The sequence below is a fragment of the Schistocerca cancellata genome, chromosome 2, assembly GCF_023864275.1.
Source record: "Schistocerca cancellata isolate TAMUIC-IGC-003103 chromosome 2, iqSchCanc2.1, whole genome shotgun sequence".
Lineage (NCBI taxonomy): Eukaryota > Metazoa > Arthropoda > Insecta > Orthoptera > Acrididae > Schistocerca > Schistocerca cancellata.
The window spans coordinates 523,646,948-523,671,533 of NC_064627.1; the positions used below are offsets into that span (position 1 = coordinate 523,646,948).

General features: G+C 43.3%; 1 protein-coding gene across 1 annotated transcript in view; it reads right to left on the reverse strand.

The window, feature by feature from the left end:
* Nucleotides 1-24,586, reverse strand: part of LOC126155912 (neuroligin-2-like) — a 317,083-nt gene that overhangs the window by 176,928 nt on the left and 115,569 nt on the right. Inside the window, exon 3 of the mRNA XM_049916265.1 lies at nucleotides 1,399-1,551. Within this exon, the coding sequence (XP_049772222.1) occupies nucleotides 1,399-1,551 (153 nt within the window). The remainder of the gene's footprint in view (nucleotides 1-1,398; nucleotides 1,552-24,586) is intronic.

Sequence of the window (24,586 nt, forward strand, 5' to 3'; positions counted from 1 at the left end):
ATAACCTCGCCATAGCTCCCGTTTTCACATACACTGCATGCACGTCGGAAAGACACTGATCGCTTGCCAATATTTAGGTGCTTATATTCTTGCATCGGTTTCGCGCTACTTCGTGTGTACACTTCAGCAACAACCTCAGACCGTAACTTTTTTATCGCTCATTATACATTTTCACAAAATGGTAATTTCAATGAGAAAAATCGAGGTCGGTGTGCCGTACAACAGAGAAGATTTTGAGTCTGTTTAATTTATAGTATTCTCCCTGTTTTAATAGTACAACAGTTGTCATTTGTACTTCGTGTAGGGAAAAACAACACACATAGTGAGAATACTTTAAACACGTTTTATATTGTGGCATAGGAACTTTTCCTTTCGTTGTAAGAAAGATGAGGAAATTCAAAATAAAATAATCTCATTCCTGCCTGCGGCGGCAGCCACTGGAATATTTCGTACTCAGCGGTAATGTTGGGGTAAGGTATAGTTAACAGTTGTCTCGAGAGCGAACCTATCACGTACAGAAACATGAGATTTCCATTTATTTACGATATCTCTGTTGTTGAGCATAACTTCCTTGCATAAGCCCTTAGGTAGGGAACTCACTTCATTATGAAGTTTAATTACATGGCGCGGTAAACTGATTTAATGGATCATGAGGTTTGAGAACAGCTCACATTTCGGCGCAGAGTGAAACATTGATTTTGAGAACAGTTCCAAAGCTGCAAATAAGACATTTCTCTACAACATGTATTCTTCTAAGTACAAGTGCGGCAGATCTCCTTCCATTTCGATAATCCGATCTCTGTCTCCACCGCTAGTGATCTTGTATCCGGCAGCACTTTAAACCGTCTTCTTTCCATCCTCTTCTTCAAAAAGTATGAGCATTTCGAGGTATGCAAGGAAGCATCAGTTAAGATTAGAATGTAGGGAAGAGGTACTGTCATGAAAGAATCCGTGGGGGGAGGGTGTGTCGTGCCTGGACAGTTTTGTCAGTGGGAGCATTACGTGCGAATGGTAACGTTCTGTTTTCGAGTTCCGTTCTGGCACACAGTTGCTATCCGTCAAAAAGCTGAAACGGAATCATAGATTTATCCCACAAGGAATCCATTTCTTCACCGACTGGCGTTGCATCTGCACATATTTCTAACATTTAAAATGTTTTAATTATTTTTATGAGAACGCTGTCATATAAAATGTTATAAAAGGACTTTTGTTGAAAATTATTAAAAATAACAAATTAAAAAGCGGGAAATAAATCATAGCAGCTAAATTCTAGACCTCACAACTCAGATCTGGGAAACAGATTAATCTTATTGTTTCCATACTGAAAACACGGCTATTTCTCCTAAATTTCGTGTTGTAAAATCGTGATCACATTTTTGTAGTAAACAGTGCGCTTACCGAGAATGCCGAGCCGGTAGTTGAAGGTGACGACGATGACGTGGCCGTAGCTGGCCAGAACGCTGCCGTCGTAAGGATTTCCAGAGTTCCATTCGAAGGACTCGCCGTGGATGTACACCACCACCGCATACGGAGCTTCCAGCCCTCTGTTCCCTGCAAACATTACCGGCCGACAGTTAATCATTTAGCTGCGACAACTCTGTTTCGTATCTGTGTGTGTGTGTGTGTGTGTGTGTGTGTGTGTGTGGCTGGGTGGGTGGGTGGGTGGGTGGGAGGGTGGTTGGGAGGGTGGGTGGGTGGGTGTGGGTGGGTGCATGTGTGTGTTACAGACGTATCGACGACAATCGTGGTAAATCCTCGTCTAGTAAACTAACTTCAATATTGTCGTGACCATAGAACGTGATGACACGAGAATACAAACAGTAGTCTCAAAGGATTATGTATCACTCAGAGAAAATCGAGCTGCACATTAAAAATTGGTGTCCTCTACACATCGACATTTCATTGCTACAAGGGGGTGACTTAACGGAAACCTTAGTTATAGACGGTCGCATTTTGGCTGTCCGGGAAACATTTCACCTGAAAAAACACCTCATCGTCGTCCTGGAAATGCCTGTCAGGTAATAGTATCTTTATCCGAGGAAACACAAGAAGTCATTGGATACCGTGTCAGGAAAATAGGGGCGTGTGTGACTCTTAGAAATCAATCCATTACGTGCTTGCACGGAATGAATGTGCGATCCTCTATGGTCTGCCCATTGCTTAGTGGAGTTTGTTTAAGCGGCACTATAATCAAATGTCTACGTAGCCTTGATCTGGAAATGAGGTAACCAAGCAGAATGGCCTCCCTCCCCACTCCAGTGTTCACAAAATGTTAGTGACAGATGTTCACGCATATTTCTCAATCAAATCTGTTATGTCGTTTAAAATGATTGCAGCATTCATATGCTTATTCGTTTGTCTACTTAGACACATCTTTCTTCAGGAAACGTTTACAGGTATGTGTAAAATGAGGAAATGCAGAATTCTTTACAAACGACCGAGGCTGCATCATGACTGATAGTCTTGTAAGTGAAGACGTGGAGGAATCGTAATGAAGTTGTTACAGTGTTATCTTTTTCTGACTTGGTTCACCGTCCAGCAAGACAGGAAATACGTAAGAAGACATTTCCGATAAAGAGCCACTTTTAATCTCAGTGGTACCACATACGCCCCCGTTGTTAGCCAAGATCGTCTGCTCCAATCGTTGACTGAGTTGCATGGAGGTTTTCTTCAGCCTACAGGAGCTGATGATTTAAACTCTGATCGTTTCATGTCGGTAAACAAAATCATCGGTTTCACAAGAACCACTGACAGAATATTAAGTAGGCCTACCATCCAGACTAGAGTTACACTCACACCTTCCGCTGCTGCTAACCGTTATCCATTGGTTCCTGGATTTTGGTTCACAAAATGTTGCGGTATTTCCTCCATCTGAGGAGTGCAGACTGAACGTAGCTCTCCACTATTTATCGCTTGGAGTACAAGAGAACCTTGGTTCAAATGATACTGAAATAGTCTGCCGAACAACTTATCGGATGACTCTGTGCGACTTAAATGTACGAGAGCTATTTGGAAAACACGGTCCGATTGTCCACGAAATGGAGACCACAGCAAAAATTAAAAATGCTTACTTTGCAACTAATAGCTACACCATCAAGATACATCTCTACGGTCACCGCTTCGACTGAGGTATTTCTCGTAGCATTGCCCCAGCTAGCCAATACCCTGATCGTAGAATGGCGCTGCCTGTGCTTTCTGCCAATTCGCTAAACTTTTTGCCTGTGACAAAATGTTTTCTTCTAGCCAGTCGATTCACGTGAGCAGAGTTGAAATTCAGAGGCTGTGTGGTAGATGATCAGACATTTCCCATCGACAACAATGCGGGAACCTCCTCATTGCCCCTGCAGTGTGCGGCCGAGTATTTTATGGTCATGAGGAAGGAAATGCATGTCAGGTACGTTGTGTGGACTGCGTAATTCAGGCGAAATCTCTCGCTGGCAGTTATTCTTGGTGAAAGACACTATTTTTTAGGCATCTTTAAGTTCTCACTGTCCATTCAGAATTGTAAAGACCGACGTGCCCAACTCATTTATGCAAAGCTTCTTTGGATTTTCGCTGTGGTTTCCACTTCGTGACCGATCAGACCTTATTTTCCGAAAAGCCGTCGTATTTCTGATTTGAGAGCCCTATCTCGCAGGATACTTCTGAATGCTGTATCATGGCAATAAATCCAATATATCTCGTGCTGAGTTAAAGGCAATGGTTGAAGAAGAGAAAGAAAAGTTTTCTAATACATTCGCACATGCGAACTGCACACCAACTGTGAAGTCATTCGTGTAAGTGGGTGAAATACATACGATGTCCAGTGTTTTACAGTACATTAACGTGTATTAAGATGACTGAAACTACATATTCAATTCGAACCACAAAATTGACTGCGGACTGCCCAACGCTCCTAGTGTCTCGTATCTAGAGTAAGAAATACTGTGCTTTTGCTATTCTTATCTCTGCAGCCAAACGTCTTTCTTCCTCCTCCTATCAACAAGTGTTCAGAATTTATAAAATATGCTTGTATAGACTCATATTTACTACAATAGTTTATTCTTTTCGAAACTTTCTTAACTGCATGTAGAACGAGCACCTATTGTTGGGCTATGTTGATCTACTGTTGCTCGCCAAAGAGACCCGTTCTTATCGCCAGGTTGTAGTGTTTCTGTGGTGAGTTGCATTACAGGTAAAAGATAAGATAAGTACATTGCATTACAGGAGCAGCGAAAAAGAGATATTGCTCTTTTCAGCGTGCCATTTAAGAGTGCGAAAGCCAGAAGAGCATACGGAATATGGACTATACTTGTGACTGTGTTCACAGTAGATACAAAGGACGTCATTCAGAAGGAAAGAAGCTACGGGAGTAACCAATATGCGGTGGTTGATCGAGTAGACAACATCGAAAGCTTCTTAGGCTGTCCGTTAGTAAATTAGCTAGTTACGTGTTCCATAGATCATTTGTACGACTCTATATTGAAACGATGTGGAACAGCTCAGTATATACAATATGTGGTTTGTGGGGTTGGCGGGACCACACTACAAAGGCCATCGGTTACACGAAATGTACATACGATTGAGGTTAACATTAATGAACGCATTACTGTTTTGTGTAAGGACTCACAATACCACAATGTAGTAAATGACTGAGAGAATTAATGGTTGGCGCAGGGATCCACATTTGACTCGCAACACAAAAGAACCTCTTTAACTGGTAATGCTCAGTTTCAGAAAATCGAGAATCTTATGCACTCCAAACGCCTTCTTGAAGTCGTGAACTGACAAATGGGAATCTCTAATACTTAGTGTAAAGAGATTTTACTGCATGGAATTATTAGAAGTAACATCGATGCTGTGCGAAGAACAGAAGACACGTCATGTTGGGAGGCGTCAGGCAATCCACCTTTCATATAATTTCGCGGTTGTATCAAGCCCGTAGAGTGTCTTTTCTCTGTTTGTGCCTTCTAAACCGCTTTCCTTGTTGGGGCAAAAATCTCGCTTAGAACCGAAATTTAGTGTTATATTTTCATTTAATTACACTACTGGCCATTAAAATTGCTACACCAAGAATAAATGCAGATGATAAACGGGTATTCATTGCACAAATATATTATACTAGATCTGATATGTGATTGCATTTCCACGCAATTTGGGTGCATAGATCCTGAGAAATCAGTACCCAGAACAACCACCTCTGGCTGTAATAACGGCCTTGATACGCCTGGGCAATGAGTCAAACAGAGCTTGGATGGCGTGTACAGGTACAGCTGCCCATGCAGTTTCAACAAGATACCGCAGTTCATCAAAAGTAGTGACTGGCGTATTGTGACGAGCCAGTTGCTCGGACACCATTGACTAGACGTTTTCAATTGGTGAAAGATATGGAGAATGTGCTGGCCAGTGCAGCAGTCGAACATTTTCTGTATCCATAATGGCACGTACAGGACCTGCAACATGCGGTCGTGCATTATCCTGCTGAAATGTAGGGTTTCGCAGGGATCGAATGAAGGGTAAAGCCACGGGTCGTAACACATCTGAAATGTAACGGCCACTGTTCAAAGTGCCGTCATTGCTAACGAGACGTGACCGAGACGTGTAACCAATAGCACCCCATACCATCACGCCGGGTGTTACGCCAGTATGGCGATGACGAATACACGCTTCCAATGTGCGTTCAACGCGATGTCGCCAAACACGTATGCGACCATCATGATGCTGTAAACAGAACCTGGATTTACCCGAAAAAATGACGTTTTGCCATTCGTGCACCCAGGTTCGTCGTTGAGTACACCATCGCAGGCGCTCCTGTTTGTGATGCAGCGTCAAGAGTAACTGCAGCCACGATCTCCGAGCTGATAGTCCATGCTGCTGCAAACGTTGTCGAACTGTTCGTGAGGATGGTTGTTGTCTTGCAAACGTCCCCATCTGTTGACTCAGGGATCTAGACGTGGCTGCACGATTCTTTAAGCCATGCGGATAAAATGCCCGTCATCTCGACTGCTACATCTACATCTACATCTATACTCCGCGAGCCACCTTACGGTGTGTGGCGGAGGGTACTTATTGTACCACTATCTGATCCCCCCTTCCCTGTTCCATTCACGAATTGTGCGTGGGAAGAACGACTGCTTGTAAGTCTCCGTATTTGCTCTAATTTCTCGGATCTTTTCGTTGTGATCATTACGCGAGATATATGTGGGCGGTGGTAATATGTTGCCCATCTCTTCCCGGAATGTGCTCTCTCGTAATTTCGATAATAAACCTCTCCGTATTGCGTAACGCCTTTCTTGAAGTGTCCGCCACTGGAGCTTGTTCAGCATCTCCGTAACGCTCTCGCGCTGACTAAATGTCCCCATGACGAATCGCGCTGCTTTTCGCTGGATCATGTCTATCTCTTCTATTAATCCAACCTGCTAGTGATGCTAGGCCGTTGGGATCCAGCACGGCGTTCCGTATTACCCTCCTGAACCCACCAATTCGATATTCTGCTAACAGTCAATGGATCTCGACCAATGCGAGCAGCAATGTCGAGATACTATAAACCGCAGTCGCGATAGACTACAATCCGACCTTTATCAAAGTCGGAAACGTGATGGTGCGCTATTTCTACTCCGTACACGAGGCATCGCAACAACGTTTCACCAGACAACGCCGGTCAGCTGCTGTTTGTGTATGAGAAATCGGTTGGAAACTTTCCTCATGTCAGCACGTTGTATGTGTCGCCACCGGCGCCAACCTTGTATAAATGCTCTGAAAAGCTAATCATTTGCATATCACAGCATCTTCTTCCTGTCGGTTAAATTTCGCGTCTGTAGCACGTCATCTTCGTGGTGTAGCAATTTTAATGGACAGTGGTGTAAGTTCGAAATTCTGCACACCACCTACCTGTAACAACCTGTGCTAAGCATTGCTGAGCACTGGGATGAGTTAATGTGGCTGTAATTGCAAATACATGCAACGTGGTGAACTTCCTTGGCTCGACTTTGCAGCACAGCCTTGAGAGTGGGAGTCGAGTTTAACTTTCGAAGCTGTCTTGAGGGGCCTCTCAACGGCTCGTTATTTGTGTGCGTTTCCTTAACGAACGCTTTCGCGATTGGTTCTTTCACACCTACCAGCGAAGGGCGCGTTTGTTCATATTTTAAGGTCGAACCGACGAAAACGTCTGAGGACAAGGTACTGGCGTCGTCTCTCTTGTCTTCTGATAGAATGTGTACTCTGGCATCACTGAAAAATTCGTCTTGTTGTTCAGGCAGTTCGTCCCTCCAAGTTTTCTCCACCTACGAGCATGGAAGAGAGGGGAGATGAATTTTGTACAAATTTAGTAAGTCGTAGGACCGTCGTAGTAATAATGATGTACCGCTCCTATGCGCACTTAGACGGCGATTTTGGACGGGAGTCCGATTTTTTTCGTGTTATTTCTGTATCTGTAAAGTAATTTATTAGGAGTGTTATGGGTTTCTTACGAGAGATAATTTTGCTCTCATTTAACTAAACTCACATGGGGCAGTACTTATTGTGTACTTGGATATGATGAACTTGATGTATGGGGTTCCCAAATGGGTTAGTATTTCTTTCCAGTGCGCGAAACTAGCCAGTCCTTACGACTCAACTTTTTGGCAAAAATTGGTGAATATTATCTTTAGTCATTCTGTGTACACCTGTGTCTTGAGTCTTTCAATAGCAGCTACCAGACTGATAATAGGGAGACGGCTACAGAACCTTGCATATCCACGTATTATGTCCGATGGTGGGACGTTCTGTTAAAAATACTGATTTGAATAGATTTTCAATCTTTCTTTATTTTATGACATGTTTCAGGAACCAAACTATATTAACAGGGTATATAAGATGTGATCAAATGTGTGTGAAATCTTATGGGACTCAACTGCTAAGGTCATTAGTCCCTATGCTTACACACTACTTAACCTTAATTATCCTTGTGGTGTCACCGCCAGACACCACACTTGCTAGGTGGTAGCCTTTAAATCGGCCGCGGTCCGTTAGTATACGTCGGACCCGCGTGTCGCCACTATCAGTGATTGCAGACCGAGCGCCGCCACACGGCAGCTTCTAGAGAGACTTCCTAGCACTCGCCCCAGTTGTACAGCCGACTTTGCTAGCGATGGTTCACTGACAAATTACGCTCTCATTTGCCGAGACGATAGTTAGCATAGCCTTCAGCTACGTAATTTGCTACGATCTAGCAAGGCGCCATTATCATTTGCTATTTATCTTGTGATGCATGTACCGTCACACCGATGTTCACCAATTATGTATTAAATTTAAGTATTCCAACAGCTACGATCTTTTTTGCTAAAGTCTAACTTCCTTAAATGTTCCAGACCTCACGCCAGCCTGCGTGAGCTTAAACGCGTGCCTTTCGGCTTCCTCCTCGTAGTGGCTTGGCTGTCTTGCCAAGTCACAACAATCCTAAGGACAAACACACACACCCATGCCCGAGGGAGGACTCGAACCTCCGCTGGGACCAGCCGCTCAGGTATATAAGAGGAATAGTAGAACTTCTGCTACAGTCCATTTGACTCCTTCGGCGTCCACTCGTCTTATTTGTGTCCTTCGATAGAGGAGTGACATGTGATGAGAATACTAGCAACCTGGCGAAGTATTAAAGAGGTCTGTCCCGTTCTGAGTATCTTTTGCTAGGTATTAGTATCATGAAAGTAGCTTTTTCTTATATTCGCTACGCTCATTCATTTCACTATTGAAGATGGTCAAAAACATCTGAAAAGCTTGTAAGGATATTGCAAGTTAGGCTGCAGTCAGAAATAACTGTTAAAGAAAAATTTGGATATGTTGCGGGATTTCCGAGCCAGTGAGGCCGAAGCGCATGCAGATTCAAGCGGCTCGTCAGATACAATTAGCGTCAGTTGTTCTTATCGCTCTCTTGGTTAATTTTAGTAAACCAGACGAATACGTTTGGCGACGCTGTCTCTGCCGGGCCGTTTGCATTTGCGCAGGAAAAATCTTTGGCAACTTCAATGCTAATTAACTCGGGAACGGCGCAAAGTATCGACTTCTTTTGTTAACAATAACTTATCTACACAGTCTACCCTGCAAGATTTTCTTACTGTTTCTGACCACCCTGTATATCAGATTTGTATTGCGGCGGAACAGAGTACCCCTACCACTACGGAACACAGTGCTTTTTTCTCGTCTTTCAATGAATCGCTTATGTCTAATATCACGGTTGCAACTTAAACAAAGAATTCTATTTTGATATAGTTTTGAAACTTATCTGGCACCCCTCGCAGTTTCCAACACACTTGTTTAAAGAGAAAGGGAAAGAAATTCATCAGATATATGATCAATGGGAAGACGTTCTCGTAAATAACACAGGCACTGGTTTTGTTCTTTAGGCCGCCTTGCGGTACAGCTATTTCAGTAAAGTAAGACCCCGTAACCAATTCTTTCATTTACATGCATTTGCTGCGTTAATTGACCTCGTCTTATGTTTTCATGAACTTTATATAAACTACTCTGATAGTAACATTTTAGGTGATCTTACCCTAGCAAGCTTTACAAAACTTGCCATCCGTAAATTTAAATAAAGGTAATGCCGTTACTGAATTTTTAAAGTACCTATAAATATTTTCAGCATAGCAAAAGCTAAAAAAAGAGAAACCAGTGGGTAAAGTGGTGAAGCAACTAGAATGGCCTCATGTTAAGGTAACCGTATCTCCTGATTGGTATTTGACTGGTACTGAGTGCCTCGAATACCGCGGCACTCACTGAGCGCCAGGCGAACCTAAGTTGTAACAAAATTCAAAATCCTTTATCCCAGACACGATTTTCACCTTATACCGGTAAGTTGTACACACTGAAGTACCTTTTATTAAATTAATATCTTATCCAATAGCAGAACAAGCGGTATTCAGCTGAGCTATGGAGAATATAAGAAAATTGTTTCAAAAACAGTGTGAATCAATCTATTTTTTATAGTCATAAGATTTCTAGAAGACTATTTCTGTTGCAGATGAACTCTCATAATTGCATGTAGCTCACAACGAAATCGAAGAAGATTTCAAACTAAGATGCATCTTCGCAAATCAATTGAATCGTGTGAAGATTGTTGTGTTTGATGACTGCAATTGTCAATTTACTGTAGTATGATTATGGAATTGAAAGTGTTCATACTCATGTACAGTGTGATACACATGCCTTTATATGTACTGCGGTATCCTGAAAACTAATGAGTCCGAATTTTTTCTTTTGTCCTAAATATCGGTTGAAGTATTACATGTCTTGCATGTTACTCGTCCGTCTTTCCCATTTATCTGATGCAGGTTGCAACCCTCAACGGCTAGGAGCCTACGGATTGTAAAGTGTAACAAGGCGGTGTGTAACCTAACTATGTCGGTGCGTGAGAGACCCTCATAAAACTGAAAGCACGAATTCAAAGAGATCGTACACATATTGAACATGACAATGTCAGATCATGCAAAAGCAGTCCGACATTTACAATAATCCGATACCTTGGGTTCACTACCGGAGATCAACCTCCACACAGTCCCTAATTCCCCATATCCGATTTTCATCTGTTTCCAAAACTTAAACATCTTTGATGACTTCATTTTGATACGGCTGAAGCGGTGCAAGCATACGTGAGTCTGTGCTCCATGAACAAACTCAAAGATTCAACAGCAAAGTAATCAACAAACTGGTTGGGACAAATTTCCACATCAGAAAAACCACACCATGTGGTGAAAAGGTATGAGTTCATAATTTATGTGTTATTTTCAAATATCTGTAATTACGATTTAAAAACTAATACCTACATGTATACAAACTGTAACATCTGTAACAGATGGAAAATAAAAATACACTGGAGATGCTGCAACTGCAGTGGAAATATTTGGGTTAAAAAACAAAATTGTGTTTTGCTTGAGGCGAACCCTATCCAAAAACATACGTATTGTTAAAGGAAACACGGAAGAAAAGAGCTTCAACCCCAAGATGAACGTTTGTTTTATTTGAAAAGCTCCAAGAGATTATTTACATAACAAATTGGGAAGCATTACTTACCAGCATGAGTTGGTGCAAAAATTTCCGTACTAGGCACTAGTTCGATTACGCTATGGAGTAACCCATGTCATTGAACAAGAAGTTAAAAAAGTAAGTAAGCACAATGATAACAGCAAGACTCGTTCACACACAGCAATAGAATTGTTGGTAATCGTTGCACTAAGATTGTTCAATATGTTTGCGGAGCACGGAAGTGCTATGTGTTTAAGCTTTGTACTACCTTCTGTCATATTCCGTGCTGTGTAGCTTGATCGAGAGATTAATGGGACGGACATTGATGCTGGTAAAGGAACATGACACAAGAAGAAAATAAATTGGGCTATAGAAAGAAGCCGAAATACAGCCGCAGGCCTGGTAAGCGCTATCTCTCCGGAAAATCAATTAAAGAATAACGTTCTTTCTTTCAAATCCTCTTCGGGAATTTTTTGAAAACTTTCGGCAGATAATAAAAGCTTATTGTGGTTAGGAGATTAAAAGAACAGTCTGTTCACGGGGTCGGCGGAGCTGGCGGCTTCCTAAGTGGACGGGGGACTGAGCGCAACTTTGAGCCCCAAAAATTGGATTCCGCCTTCCGCCTCGGCGGATGGCCCTGTTCTGTTCCCTTCCCTCCATCACGGTTGTCGGGTCGCCGCGCCTCGTTCCGTGATTAATTTTAATGAGGCGCCTCCCTGGGGATTGCTGAATTCCTTGCCAGTTTGCTCGCACCAATTAGTGAGCGACAGTTATGCCACAGGGAGGATCATCGCTTCTGTGATTTGGTGGTAATGTCACTGACACGGCCCATTTCCGCCAGGAATCCGGATGGTAATGCTAAGATTCGTATTTCGTTTCATGCACATTAGACGGGAGATATCATTTCTTTAATTTTTTATATGCGTTTTCCTGAGATACTTACCTCAAGAAAATAAATGTGTTGAGCAGTAAGCATGAAATTGCTTAGTTTTACTTAAACGGGGAAAAGCTTTAAATATTTAAACCGAAAGCAAAACAGTAGGCACTCTCAAAGATCCGAAGTTAGTGGATGAGAAAGGTAAATCCACCCGTGAAGCGATTTTCTGGCAAGATTAATTTTCATGAAGTAACTAAAAGTTAGAGCAGAACTCTTCTACTGGCCGCAAGATTTGTACACAGAACGATCCAAAATCTTCAGTCAGCTTAAGCTTCTTATTCATATACACGGCGTCTTTCAGAACAGTCATCAGGCGCACTTTCTCTGATCTTTCAGCAGTTATTTGCAGCTCTGTTTCTGGAATGTTCAGTTGAAGTCAGCTGAAACAAATACTGCTCATAACGTAATTCACGCGATGCCCACTGTCGACGAAATGTGTCGGTTTGTTTCCCGCTACAGGCACAATTATTTTCAAATCGTAATTTTACGTGCCCATTCGCTGGAGCGGTCCCAGATTAGTCTAGTCCGATAGTCGTTTAATCAACATGTGTTAACAGGGGCCGTAAAAAACGAGAAACAACCAATGCTCCAGCAATGCCACTACGCCCTGGACAGCGATGACAGCCGGCCGCTATGGCCGAGTGGTTCTAGGCACCGCGCAGCTGCTATGAATCCTACCTCGGGCATGGTTGTGTGTGATGTCCTTAGGTTGGTTAGGTTTAATTAGTTCTAAGTCTAGGGGACTGATGATCTCAGATGTTAATTCTCACAGTGCTTAGAGCCAATAGAACCATTTTAACCGCGATGACAGCTAGCGCCAAGCATGCAGCGTTATTGATTTGCTGCTGGACAGCTGTTTATGCTTCGAGTTTTACAGTCCTTCTTAATATACATCGATAAAACCAATACTGTACCAGATTAATCTGTGAGCGGTCTATTGAACGGGCACGTAAAATTACGATTCAAACATAATTTTGTTTGTAATGGGGAACAGACCGAAGCTTTCTGCTGGCGCTGGGCGTCGTATGGAAGAAGTGAACAGCGGTAATTGTTTAGGTTCACTCCAGCTACACCATGCAAAAATGAACCTGAACATACCTGCCGAAACACCAGAGTCAATGCTACTGAAGTCTCTTAGGAGAAAGAACACTGTGTATGAGTGGTGATCAAACAGTTTCCGATTGTTAACGTTGCTGCAGAGTTTATGCAAGGTACTGCTAATTCGATGCGGGTGTGTAAGACAAGAGAATAGTGCGAAATTAAAGTTTTTCTCACGTGCGTGCGGTAACTGTAGAAACGGAGCAACGAAGAACTATGGCGACGTTATTACCAAATTCGGGCAAACAGGACCAAAGGGCTGTTATTCATCGATTTTTTTTCTTTTTGCTGCTGAATGGCTAACACCAGTAGACATCGATCAGAGAATGGAGAATGTGTGTGGGATAGCACATCCATCGTAAATCACCGTTGTGGTCTGCGACAGTGGCAACGCACGTCCTCATATCGTAAACGTCGCAGAGCAGAAGTTACATCAACTCAGGTGCAACATACACGAGAACCCCCAATTAGACATAATCTCTCCCCCTGCACGTGTAGCAGGCACTTACAGACTTCTTAAAGGAGCAGAATACGGTATTTTACTACACAGGTATCTTCAAACTGGTGCATCGGTGGGGTTATTGCCTCAATGCTCATGGCAGTTTTGCCTGATTGGCATACCAATTCTGGATTTCAAACGTTCAAACGTTCAAACAAGCATTTACAGAAATTTCTTCAAGAGATTTTAAAAACAATAAGGTAGCTTGAGAGAGTTAAAAGAATTACATGCAACGAAAAACAAAAAGTTGCAGCTAAAGTACTGATGAGTCTTGACTGGAAGCTACTTATAGCTGATGGAAAATGGAAATGAGCGTTTGGCGTCAATGGCCGGGAGGCCCCTCGCGGGGCAGGTCCGGCCGCCTTGGCGCAGGTCTTATTACATTCGGCGCCACATTGGGCGACCTGCACGCCGGATGGGGATGAAATGATGATGAACACAACACAACACCCAGTCCCTGAGCGGAGAAAATCTCCGACCCAGCCGGGAATCGAACCCGGGCCCGGAGGACGGCAATCCGTCACGCTGACCACTCAGCTACTGGGGCGGACACTTATAGCTGATAGTTCCCTGATACACTCAACAAGAAGTAAGAGGGGTAGCCTCAGGATTTTTAATTACCACATCGAGAAAACGAAGTTACGTCATTAACTTTATGTTTGTTAGTGGATACAAGCTGCAGTCATGACGTAACACTGAAATCCCCCGCGACATAGTACCGTAGACACTGCCCTTCAGGTAGTCCCCAAACCAGAAGTCACAGCTTCAAAATGGGACTTAACATCTGAGGTCATCAGTCCCCAAGAACTTAGATCTACTTAAACCTAACTAACCTAAGGACATCACACACATCCAAGCCTGAGGCAGGATTCGAACCTGCAACCTTAGCAGCCGGACTGAAGCGCCTAGAACCACTCGGCCACAGTGACCGTCTGTCATCGCTGTCCAGGGCGCAGTGTCATTGCTGGAGCATTGGTTGTTTCTCGTTTTTTACGGCCCCTGTTAAGACATGTTGATTAAACGAATGTCGGACTAGACTAATCTGGGACCGCTCCACTTGATTCGACCTTCTTAATCATGCTCCGCACAGCAGGTGTGGAAAGAGCACCTTTCCGTAATCCTTTCAGCCGGAGAAATTCTCGAAGTGCAGCTGCAGCCTTACTGTTGTTTTGATAATAGAATTTCACCTATAATGCCCACCTCCTTTTCTTCAAGCTCATGTTCATACGTCGACAAGTGCACTGCGACCGGTACGTGTGAGACTATGAATCACGATGACTGATCGCGGCACCTGTTGGCGATGGTTGTAACTTGATGGAAATCGCGCACACCATACTCTGGACATTAATGCTACAAAGTTTGGTACTCGTATGGTAATTAGTTTCCGTTTTGTAACGTGTCAAACAGGGAAAGTGTAGGTTGTGACCACCCAATATATACCACGACTCCTCGTTCCAGGAGATCTTTCCCTCAGTGTTTTTATGGTCCAATGGCGGTGTCCTTGCGCGGGTTTTAATTTCACATTCTTCGTAGCATATCAGCAGAGGAAATTTTGCTTCGTTAATCATCCTTATTCCCGTGTCAGAAATTAACCTCGATGTAATATTTGAAAAACACAAACACATTGTGATGAATATGTACGATGTTCAGAAACTGTTATACGATAGTACTGCTGATCAGATTCGAAAAGTCCTCTTGATATACGTCTTATGTTCCGATGTTTGCGTTGTGTATCGAGTAACCAAGTAGCAGCAATTGTACAAGCCAAACATATGACCTTGGTGCAGCATGATCCTTTTAGACACTCGGTGACTGTGAACCCAACCAATATGATTTTCAGAGGATCGCAAAACCACATTTGTACGAAATCCACTCATCTCATTTCACATACTCTTTGCGGAGATATCGAAAATCACGAAGTTCTTTAACTCAAAAATAAGGTATGCTAAACTAAAATTTACGAAAGTATAGTAGACAGTGGACACACTGCCTACGTCTGGATTGCTCGTCCTCATTTCGGATTCAAGGCATACCTCGGAAGCAGCCGTGATGGACTGGGGAAGGGCGGGGGGCGGCCGGCAGCGTGACACAATCACAGCACACTGACCGACTACGTGCGGGAAGTCAGATACTCGGTACGGAGCGCCGGCATTAGAATCCTGACAGAGCACTTCTCGGCACGTTGATTCCTACTAATATCCTAAATAAAAGTTTAGTACATGGTTGATAATGAACGACGTTCACATACATTTCATTTCTTCTCAAGGAAAGAAGTGCTTCCATCCGTAAAATAATATTTTTTTGATAGAAATTTACGTACTTTTTATACAGGGTTACTCCATGTTAATGTTACAGATTTTCAAGGGTGGTGGAATAGGGTACTTGCATTAATTTGAAGCAAGGAACCGTAGTCCAGAAACGAACGAGTCGAAAGTTGTAAGCGAAAACCTATTCAAGTTCAGACTAGTGATCCCAACTTCCGAACCCTGATCATGATGTAGAACACAATGTATCACAACGATTTTGCCATATAACCTTCGACGCCTTCGTTACCTTAAATTGATGCACTTACCCTTTTTCATTATCCTGGAAAGGTTGTAACATAATCACGGAATCATCCCGTATTGATAACTGTATTTTTGTCATTCACTAACTATTCCAAGATGTTGAAGATTTGGTATTAGGAAAAGGTCTTTTATATAATTTTCATCCACTATTGTATTCTTTAGGATAAATTAATGTCGTTGATGTATCATTTTATTGTCTTCAACGCATTTAAGATTACGTCGTTGTCCGGTCTTACGTTCTGGAATCTATCAGAGACCTTTCTTGATCTAGCTGTTATCGCTTAGTTTGACGGTACAGAGTGTTTCAGGAGGAACAGTAAATAGCTTCTACTGACCAGTCCTACATCTTAATCTCCATCTACATAGATACTTCGCAATCCACCGTACGGTGTGTGGTGGATGGTACCCTCTACCACTACTAGGCATTTCCTTTCCTATTCCACTCGCAAATAGAGTGACGGAAAAACCACTGCCTCTGTACGAACACAAATTTATCGAATCTTATCTTCGTCATCCTTAGGCGCTATGTACAGGGAGTTTCAAAAATGACCGGTATATTTGAAACGGCAATAAAAACTAATCGAGCAGCGATAGAAATACACCGTTTGTTGCAATATGCTTGGGACAACAGTACATTTTCAGGCAGACAAACTTTCGAAATTACAGTGGTTACAATTTTCAACAACAGATGGCGCTGCAAGTGATGTGAAAGATATAGAAGACAACGCATTCTGTGGGTGCGCCATTCTGTACGTCGTCTTTCTGCTGTAAGCGTGTGCTGTTCACAACGTGCAAGTGTGCTGTAGACAACATGGTTTATTCCTTAGAACAGAGGATTTTTCTGGTGTTGGAATTCCACCGCCTAGAACACAGTGTTGTTGCAACAAGACGAAGTTTTCAACGGAGGTTTAATGTAACCAAAGGACCGAAAAGCGGTACAATAAAGGATCTGTTTGAAAAATTTCAATGGACTGGGAACGTGACGGATGAACGTGCTGGAAAGGTAGGGCGCCGCGTACAGCAACCACAGAGGGCAACACGCAGCTAGTGCAGCAGGTGATCCAACAGTGGCATCGGGTTTCCGTTCGCCGTGTTGCAGCTGCGGTCCAAATGACGCCAACGTCCACGTATCGTCTCATGCGCCAGAGTTTACACCTCTATCCATACAAAATTCAAACGCGGCAACCCCTCAGCGCCGCTACCATTGCTGCACGAGAGACATTCGCTAACGATATAGTGCACAGGATTGATGACGGCGATATGCATGTGGGCAGCATTTGGTTTACTGACGAAGCTTATTTTTACCTGGACGGATTCGTCAATAAACAGAACTGGCGCATATGGGGAACCGAAAAGCCCCATGTTGCAGTCCCATCGTCCCTGCATCCTCAAAAAGTACTGGTCTGGGCCGCCATTTCTTCCAAAGGAATCATTGGCCCATTTTTCAGATCCGAAACGATTACTGCATCACGCTATCTGGACATTCATCGTGAATTTGTGGCGGTACAAACTGCCTTAGACGACACTGCGAACACCTCGTGGTTTATGCAAGATGGTGCCCGGCCACATCGCACGGCCGACGTCTTTAATTTCCTGAATGAATATTTCGATGATCGTGTGATTGCTTTGGGCTATCCGAAACATACAGGAGGCGGCGTGGATTGGCCTCCCTATTCGCCAGACATGAACCCCTGTGACTTCTTTCTGTGGGGACACTTGAAAGACCAGGTGTACCGCCAGAATCCAGAAACAATTGAACAGCTGAAGCAGTACATCTCATCTGCATGTGAAGCCATTCCGCCAGACACGTTGTCAAAGGTTTCGGGTAATTTCATTCAGAGACTACGCCATATTATTGCTACGCATGGTGGATATGTGGAAAATATCGTACTATAGAGGATCCCAGACCGCAGCGCCATCTGTTGTTGAAAATTGTAACTACTGTAATTTCGAAAGTTTTTCTGCCTGAAAATGTACTGTTGTCCCAAGCATATTGCAACAAACTGTGTATTTCTATCGATGCTCGTTTAGTTTTTATTGCCGTTTCAAATATCCCGTCATTTCTGAAACACCCTGTATATTGGTGGCAGTAGAATCTTAAGCATGACGTGAGCATTTAAAGTTGTAAATATACCGACATAATATTTAATTCTGTGTTTTGTAAGAAAATCCTGCTGCTGCTTGTACTGAATAGGTTGACTATTTACTGAACTCAGAGTACCACACTCAGGAAAGTTTATTCGTGTTTTCACTAATCGGTTTAAGGTTGTTGCAATGTCAAGCAGTCATATCTTATGCGAACGAGCAACTGAACAGACTGCGAATTAAGTAGAAGACATTAAGCAGTTGGCAGAACGTAATTCTTGAACAAACACACTAAAAATATCTAACCTTGTCATTTAGAGAGGAAATGAAGGTACGACGATTTGAAATCCTCGTCTGCCATTTGCTAATGGACTAGTCACCCCAATATCACTGTTTACTGATGAAACTGCTTTAATTTGTGATGATATCAGCAACACTCGTAACTCACAACGGTGGTTCGACGTAAACCTGGAAGCCTTTTTGGAGACTCTTCTTCAAAATTTTCTCCTGCAAATGTGTGGTGCGCTATGATAGGCACTTACTAGGCCTTTTATATTACCACATCGTCTTACAGGCCCCCGTTATCTGGGCCTTCTAGAAAAGAGCCTTGGGCTTCATTAGAAGTAGTTGTAATTGATACTTTCAGAATGTATCCGGCAACAATTACACATAGAGCATTAGATGAAATGTGTAAAAGACTACAGCAACTTCTTGTAATGCCGGTACGTTGCCTCCACAAGATCTTCAAATGATGCCATATTCCACTTTTTGCTGCGTTTATGTGGTGGTACTGCAATTTCGGCTTCTGTGCCACGGTCGGCCATAAGATTCGATATAATACGACACAGATACAGGATAAGAGAAACACCGTCCCTCTAACGCTATCTCATTCTTGATAATAACACGATCAACTGCTGGTCTATGTGATACGATTAACACTATACGTAGATTTACATAACACAGATCAACCTACCAAGGGTGACTCAGCCCCACAAGGGCGTTTTTTTAACCTGTTTCTATGGAGTAATATTCACTGATGAGCGAAAGAAGTTGGTACATCTGCCTAATATCGTGTAGGGCTCCCATAACCACGCAGAAGTGTCGCAACACGACGTGGAATGGTCTCGGCTAATGTCTGAAGAAGAGCTGGAGGGAACTGACATGATGAATTCCGCAGGGCTGCCCATAAATCCGTAAGGGTACAGGGGGCTGGAGATCTCTTCTGAACTGCACGTTGCACGGCATCCAAGATATTCTCAATAATGTTAATGTGTGGAGAGCTTGGTCGGCAACGGAAGTGTTTAAACTCAAAAGAGTGTTTATGGAGGCACTGTGTGGCAGTTCTGGACGTGTGGAATGTCGCATTGTCCTGCTGGAATTGCCCCTGTCCGTCGGAATATACAGTGGACATGAATGAATGCAGGCGATCAGACAGGATGTTTACGTACATGTCACCCCGCACAGTTGTATATAGACGTATCAGGGATCCCCTATCACCCTAACTGCACACGTCCCACACCATTACAAAGCCTTCACCAGCTTCATCAGTCCCCTGCTGACATGTAGGGTCCATGGATTCATGAGGTTGTCTCCATACCCGTAAACCTCCTCCGCTCGATACAATTTGAAACGAGACTCGTCCGACCAGGCAACATGTTTCCAGTCATCAACAGTACAGTGTCGGTGTTGACGGGCCGAGGCGAGGCGTAAAGCTTTGTGTCGTGCAGTCATCAAGGGTACACGAGTGGGCCCTAGGCTCCCAAAGCCCATATCGATGGTGTTTCTTTGAAATCTTGACACTGTTGATCGCCCATCACTGAAATCTCCAGCAATTTGCGGAAGGGTTTCACCTCTGTCTCGTTGAACGATTCTCTTCAGTGTCGTTGGTTCCGTTCTTGCAGGATATTTTTTTTCCGCCGAAGCTAAGTCGGGATCTGATGTTTTTCCGGATTCCTGCTATTCACAGGACAATCGTGAAATGGTCGTACCGGAAAATGCCGATTTCATCGCAACCTCGGAGATGCTGCGTCCCATCGCTCGTGAGCCGACTATAACACCAAGGTCAAACTCACATGTTGGTTAACCGCCGTTGTAGCAGCAGTAACAACTGCGCCAGACACTTGTTGTCTTATAAAGGAGATGCCGACCGCAGTGCCGTATTCTGCCTGTTTACGTATCTCTGTATTTGAATAACCATGCCAATACCAGTTTCTTTGGCACTTCAGTGTAATATCAAACCTTATGCCCGACGATGGCACGCAAGCCGATGTTCCAATAGCACAGTGAAAACAGTTGCAACCAAAATCGGAAGATGACGTTACTTAAGGTTTACAGAAAGTTTGTCTTCGTCAAAAATTTGAGGATGCCAGAATGATATTTTATTCTGCAGCCGATTGTAGTCTCACAGAGTATGCAGGAGAACTTAAGCGAAGTTTGGAATGTAGGAGATAAGGTGTGGACGGATATAAAGATTTGTGGGCCGCTCGTCAAACGTAATTAGATACTTCAGTGAGTAGATCTGTGGCCCGCAGTAGGCAATGATCCCACGCTGTAGTAACGGTTAGGCAAATAGCTTTAATCAGCCAGGAAGCTTGAATCAAGCGCACACTCCGCTGCAGAGGAAAACTCATTCTGGAAACTATTCCCAATGGTGTGGCTAAGTCATGTCTCTGGAGTTCTAATCCAGTACGGTATGTGGGAGAATTGCTGTGAAGTATAGAAGTTGGAGATAATGCACTGACCAGTGTAAGACTGTGTCAGTCGAACGTGGATTCCTCAGTTGGTGTTGCGCTTGTCAGAGAGGGAGAGGGAGAGGGAGAGGGAGAGGGAGAGGGAGAGGGAGAGGGAGAGGGAGAGGGAGAGGGAGAGGGAGAGGGAGAGGGAGAGGGAGAGGGAGAAGGAGAGGGAGAGGGAGAGGGAGAGATCCCAGGTTCGAGACCCAGTCCAGCAGAATGTTTTCATTTGACACGAAGTTTCAATATAAGGACTATTAAAAACAAGTTTTGAATAACACACCCTTCCGATATAGGTCACACAGAATTGAATTAGCTTGAATTCCGATGCTGGAAGTTTGTGTCCAGCTACAGGGCTATTACAAATGATGAAGCGATTTCATAAATTCACTGTAGCTCCATTCATTGACATATGGTCACGACACACTACAGATACGTAGAAAAACTCATAAAGTTTTGTTCGGCCGAAGCCGCACTTCAGGTTTCTGCCGTCAGAGGGCTCGAGAGCGCAGTGAGACAAAATGGCGACAGGAGCCGAGAAAGCGTATATCGTGCTTGAAATGCACTCACATCAGTCAGTCATAACAGTGCAACGACACTTCTGGACGAAGTTCAACAAAGATCCACCAACTGCTAACTCCATTCGGCGATGGTATGCGCAGTTTAAAGCTTCTGGATGCCTCTGTAAGGGGAAATCAACGGGTCGGCCTGCAGTGAGCGAAGAAACGGTTGAACGCGTGGGGGAAAGTTTCACGCGTAGCCCGCGGAAAATTGGCTCATGCCAGAACTGGAGACCGATAGCGCCGACTTCATCTTTCAACAGGATGGTGCTCCACCGCACTTCCATCATGATGTTCGGCATTTCTTAAACAGGGGATTGGAAAACCGATGGGTCGGTCGTGGTGGAGATCACGATCAGCAATTCATGTCATGGCCTCCATGCTCTCCCGACTTAACCGCATGCGATTTCGTTCTGTGGGGTTATGTGAAAGATTCAGTGTTTAAACCTCCTCTACCAAGAAACGTGCCAGAACTGCGAGCTCGCATCAACAATGCTTTCGAACTCATTGATGGGGACATGCTGCGCCGAGTGTGGGAGGAACTTGATTATCGGCTTGATGTCTGCCTAATCACTAAAGGGGCAAATATCGAACATTTGTGAATGCCTAAAAAAACTTTTTGAGTTTTTGTATGTGTGTGCAAAGCATTGTGAAAATATCTCAAATAATAAAGTTATTGTAGAGCTGTGAAATCGCTTCAATCATTTGTAATAACTCTGTACATTATTGCTGTAATGCAGTCGCGTACGAAGCTGTCCGTCTTGCATTTGAAATATATTATATTGCCGTTGAATTTGCATTTTTTTCTCAGTATCACATTTTCATACGAGCAAGTTATGTGAAAATATTCTGAAACATGATATATACGACTTGAACGCCATTCAGGCTGCGATGGAAGCTTATGATAATTACATGACTAACATTTGACTTGACTTCCGATTTACAGAATTTTTGGATGCGACCTTATAGATCGCTTAATAAACTTCTTTTTGTCATTTTCTACTATTGCCATCATCAGATATCTGCAATTACAATTAAAGGAAAGTAGAGAGTGGCAAGTGTATGTTATGCATCGAGTAGGCTTGTTAACACAGAGGCTTGCTCAGGAATTTCTTTTTCTGTTAGTCAGCTTTTGTAAATATTTTTAAAATTTTAATTTTTAATCTTTAAATTATGGTATTGAATAACAAACGTCTGCCGCTGTTTAAGTTCCTTTACCTGTAGCTGCATATCTCTGATTACGGCAATGCTGTAAAAGGCGATATAGATGGTTTTATTTACAAAAATTATACAGAATGGTCAGTTTGGACTCCGTAGAAATGTTGGAACACGTGAGGCAATACTGACCCTACGACTTAACTTAGAAGAAAGATTAAGGAAAGGCAAACCTACGTTTCTAGCATTTGTAGACTTAGAGAAAGCTTTTGACCATGTTGATTGGAATACTCTCTTTCAAATTCTGAGGGTGGCAGGGGTAAAATACAGGGAGTGAAAGGCTATTTACAATTTGTACTGAAACCAGACGGCAGTTATAAGAGTCGAGGAGTATGAAAGGGAAGCAGTGGTTGGGAAGGGAGTGAGACGGGGTTGTAGCCTATCCCCGATGTTATTCATTCTGCATATTGAGCAAGCAACAAAGGAAACAAAAGAAAAGTTCGGAGGAGGTATTAAAATACATGGAGAAGAAATAAAAACTTTGAGGTTCGCCGATGACATTGTAATTCTGTCAGAGACAGCAAAGGACTGGGAAGAGCAGCTGAACGGAATGGACAGTGTCTTGAAAGGAGGGTATAAGATGAACATCAACAAAAGCAAAACGAGGATAATGGAATGTAGTCGAATTAAGTCAGGTGATTCTGAAGGAATTAGATTAGGAAATGAGACACTTAAAGTAGTAAAGGAGTTTTGCTATTTGGGGAGCAAATTAACTGATGATGGTCGAAGTAGAGAGGATATAAAATGTAGACTGGCAATGACAAGGAAAGCGTTTCTGAAGAAGAAAAATTTGTTCACATCGAGTATAGATTTAAATGTCAGGAAGTCGTTTCTGAAAGTATTTGTATGGAGTGTAGCCATGTATGGAAGTAAAACGTGGACCATAAATAGTTTTGACAAAAAGAGGATAGAAGCTTTCGAAATGTGATGCTATAGAAGAATGCTGAAGATTAGATGGGTAGATCATATAACTAATGAGGAGGTAATTAAAACTTCCGGGCTAAGAGGCCGTGGTCCAATAGTAGAAATACTTCTCCGTACGTTTCGTTGCCAGCTGCGGGCAACATCAATTGAGGTGAGTCTACGACTGGCTGCTAGGCCGTGGAGGTCCGGTTTATACAGAGCGTGTAGAGGGTGCCACCACTCGTCACGTGTTGTCAACAGTAAAACTATCTCTAGCTGGCGTCATTACGCTCGATCGAAGATAATCGATTGTCACATCTTAGGTACAAAGTCCATCGCCATATCTTATCTAACTTCAAGCCTTCTTCTTTCCTGTTAAAATTATTGTGGTGTTTAAAAATCTCTGCAGCCTCTCTATACATACGTGCATAATAATGCGATGCCTTAGCTAGCACGCTCGTCTCACTAAGACATCGCATTATTATGCACGTATGTTTATGTATGGCGATCGACTTTGTACCAAAGATGTGACAATCGATTACCTTCGATAGAGAGTAATGACGCCAGCCAGAGATAGTTTTACTGTTGACAACACGTGACGAGTGTTGGCGCCCTCTACACGCTCTATATAAACAGGACCTCCACGGCCTAGCAGCCTGTCGTATACTCACCTCAGATGATGTTGCCCGCAGCTGGAAACGAAACGTAGGGAGAAGTATTTCTACTAGTATACCACGGCCTCTTAGCCCGGAAGTTTTAATTACTGAAGACGCCGGCCGTGAAAGCCTACACGCTATGATAATGAGGAGGTATTGAATAGAATTGGGGAGAAGAGAAGCTTGTGGCACAACTTGACTAGGGATCGGTTGGTAGGACATGTTCTGAGACATCGAGGGATCACCAATTTTGTATTGGAGGGCAGCGTGCAGGGTAAAAATCGTACAGGGAGACCAAGAGATGAATACACTAAACAGATTCAGAAGTATGTAGGCTGCAGTACGTACTGAGAGATG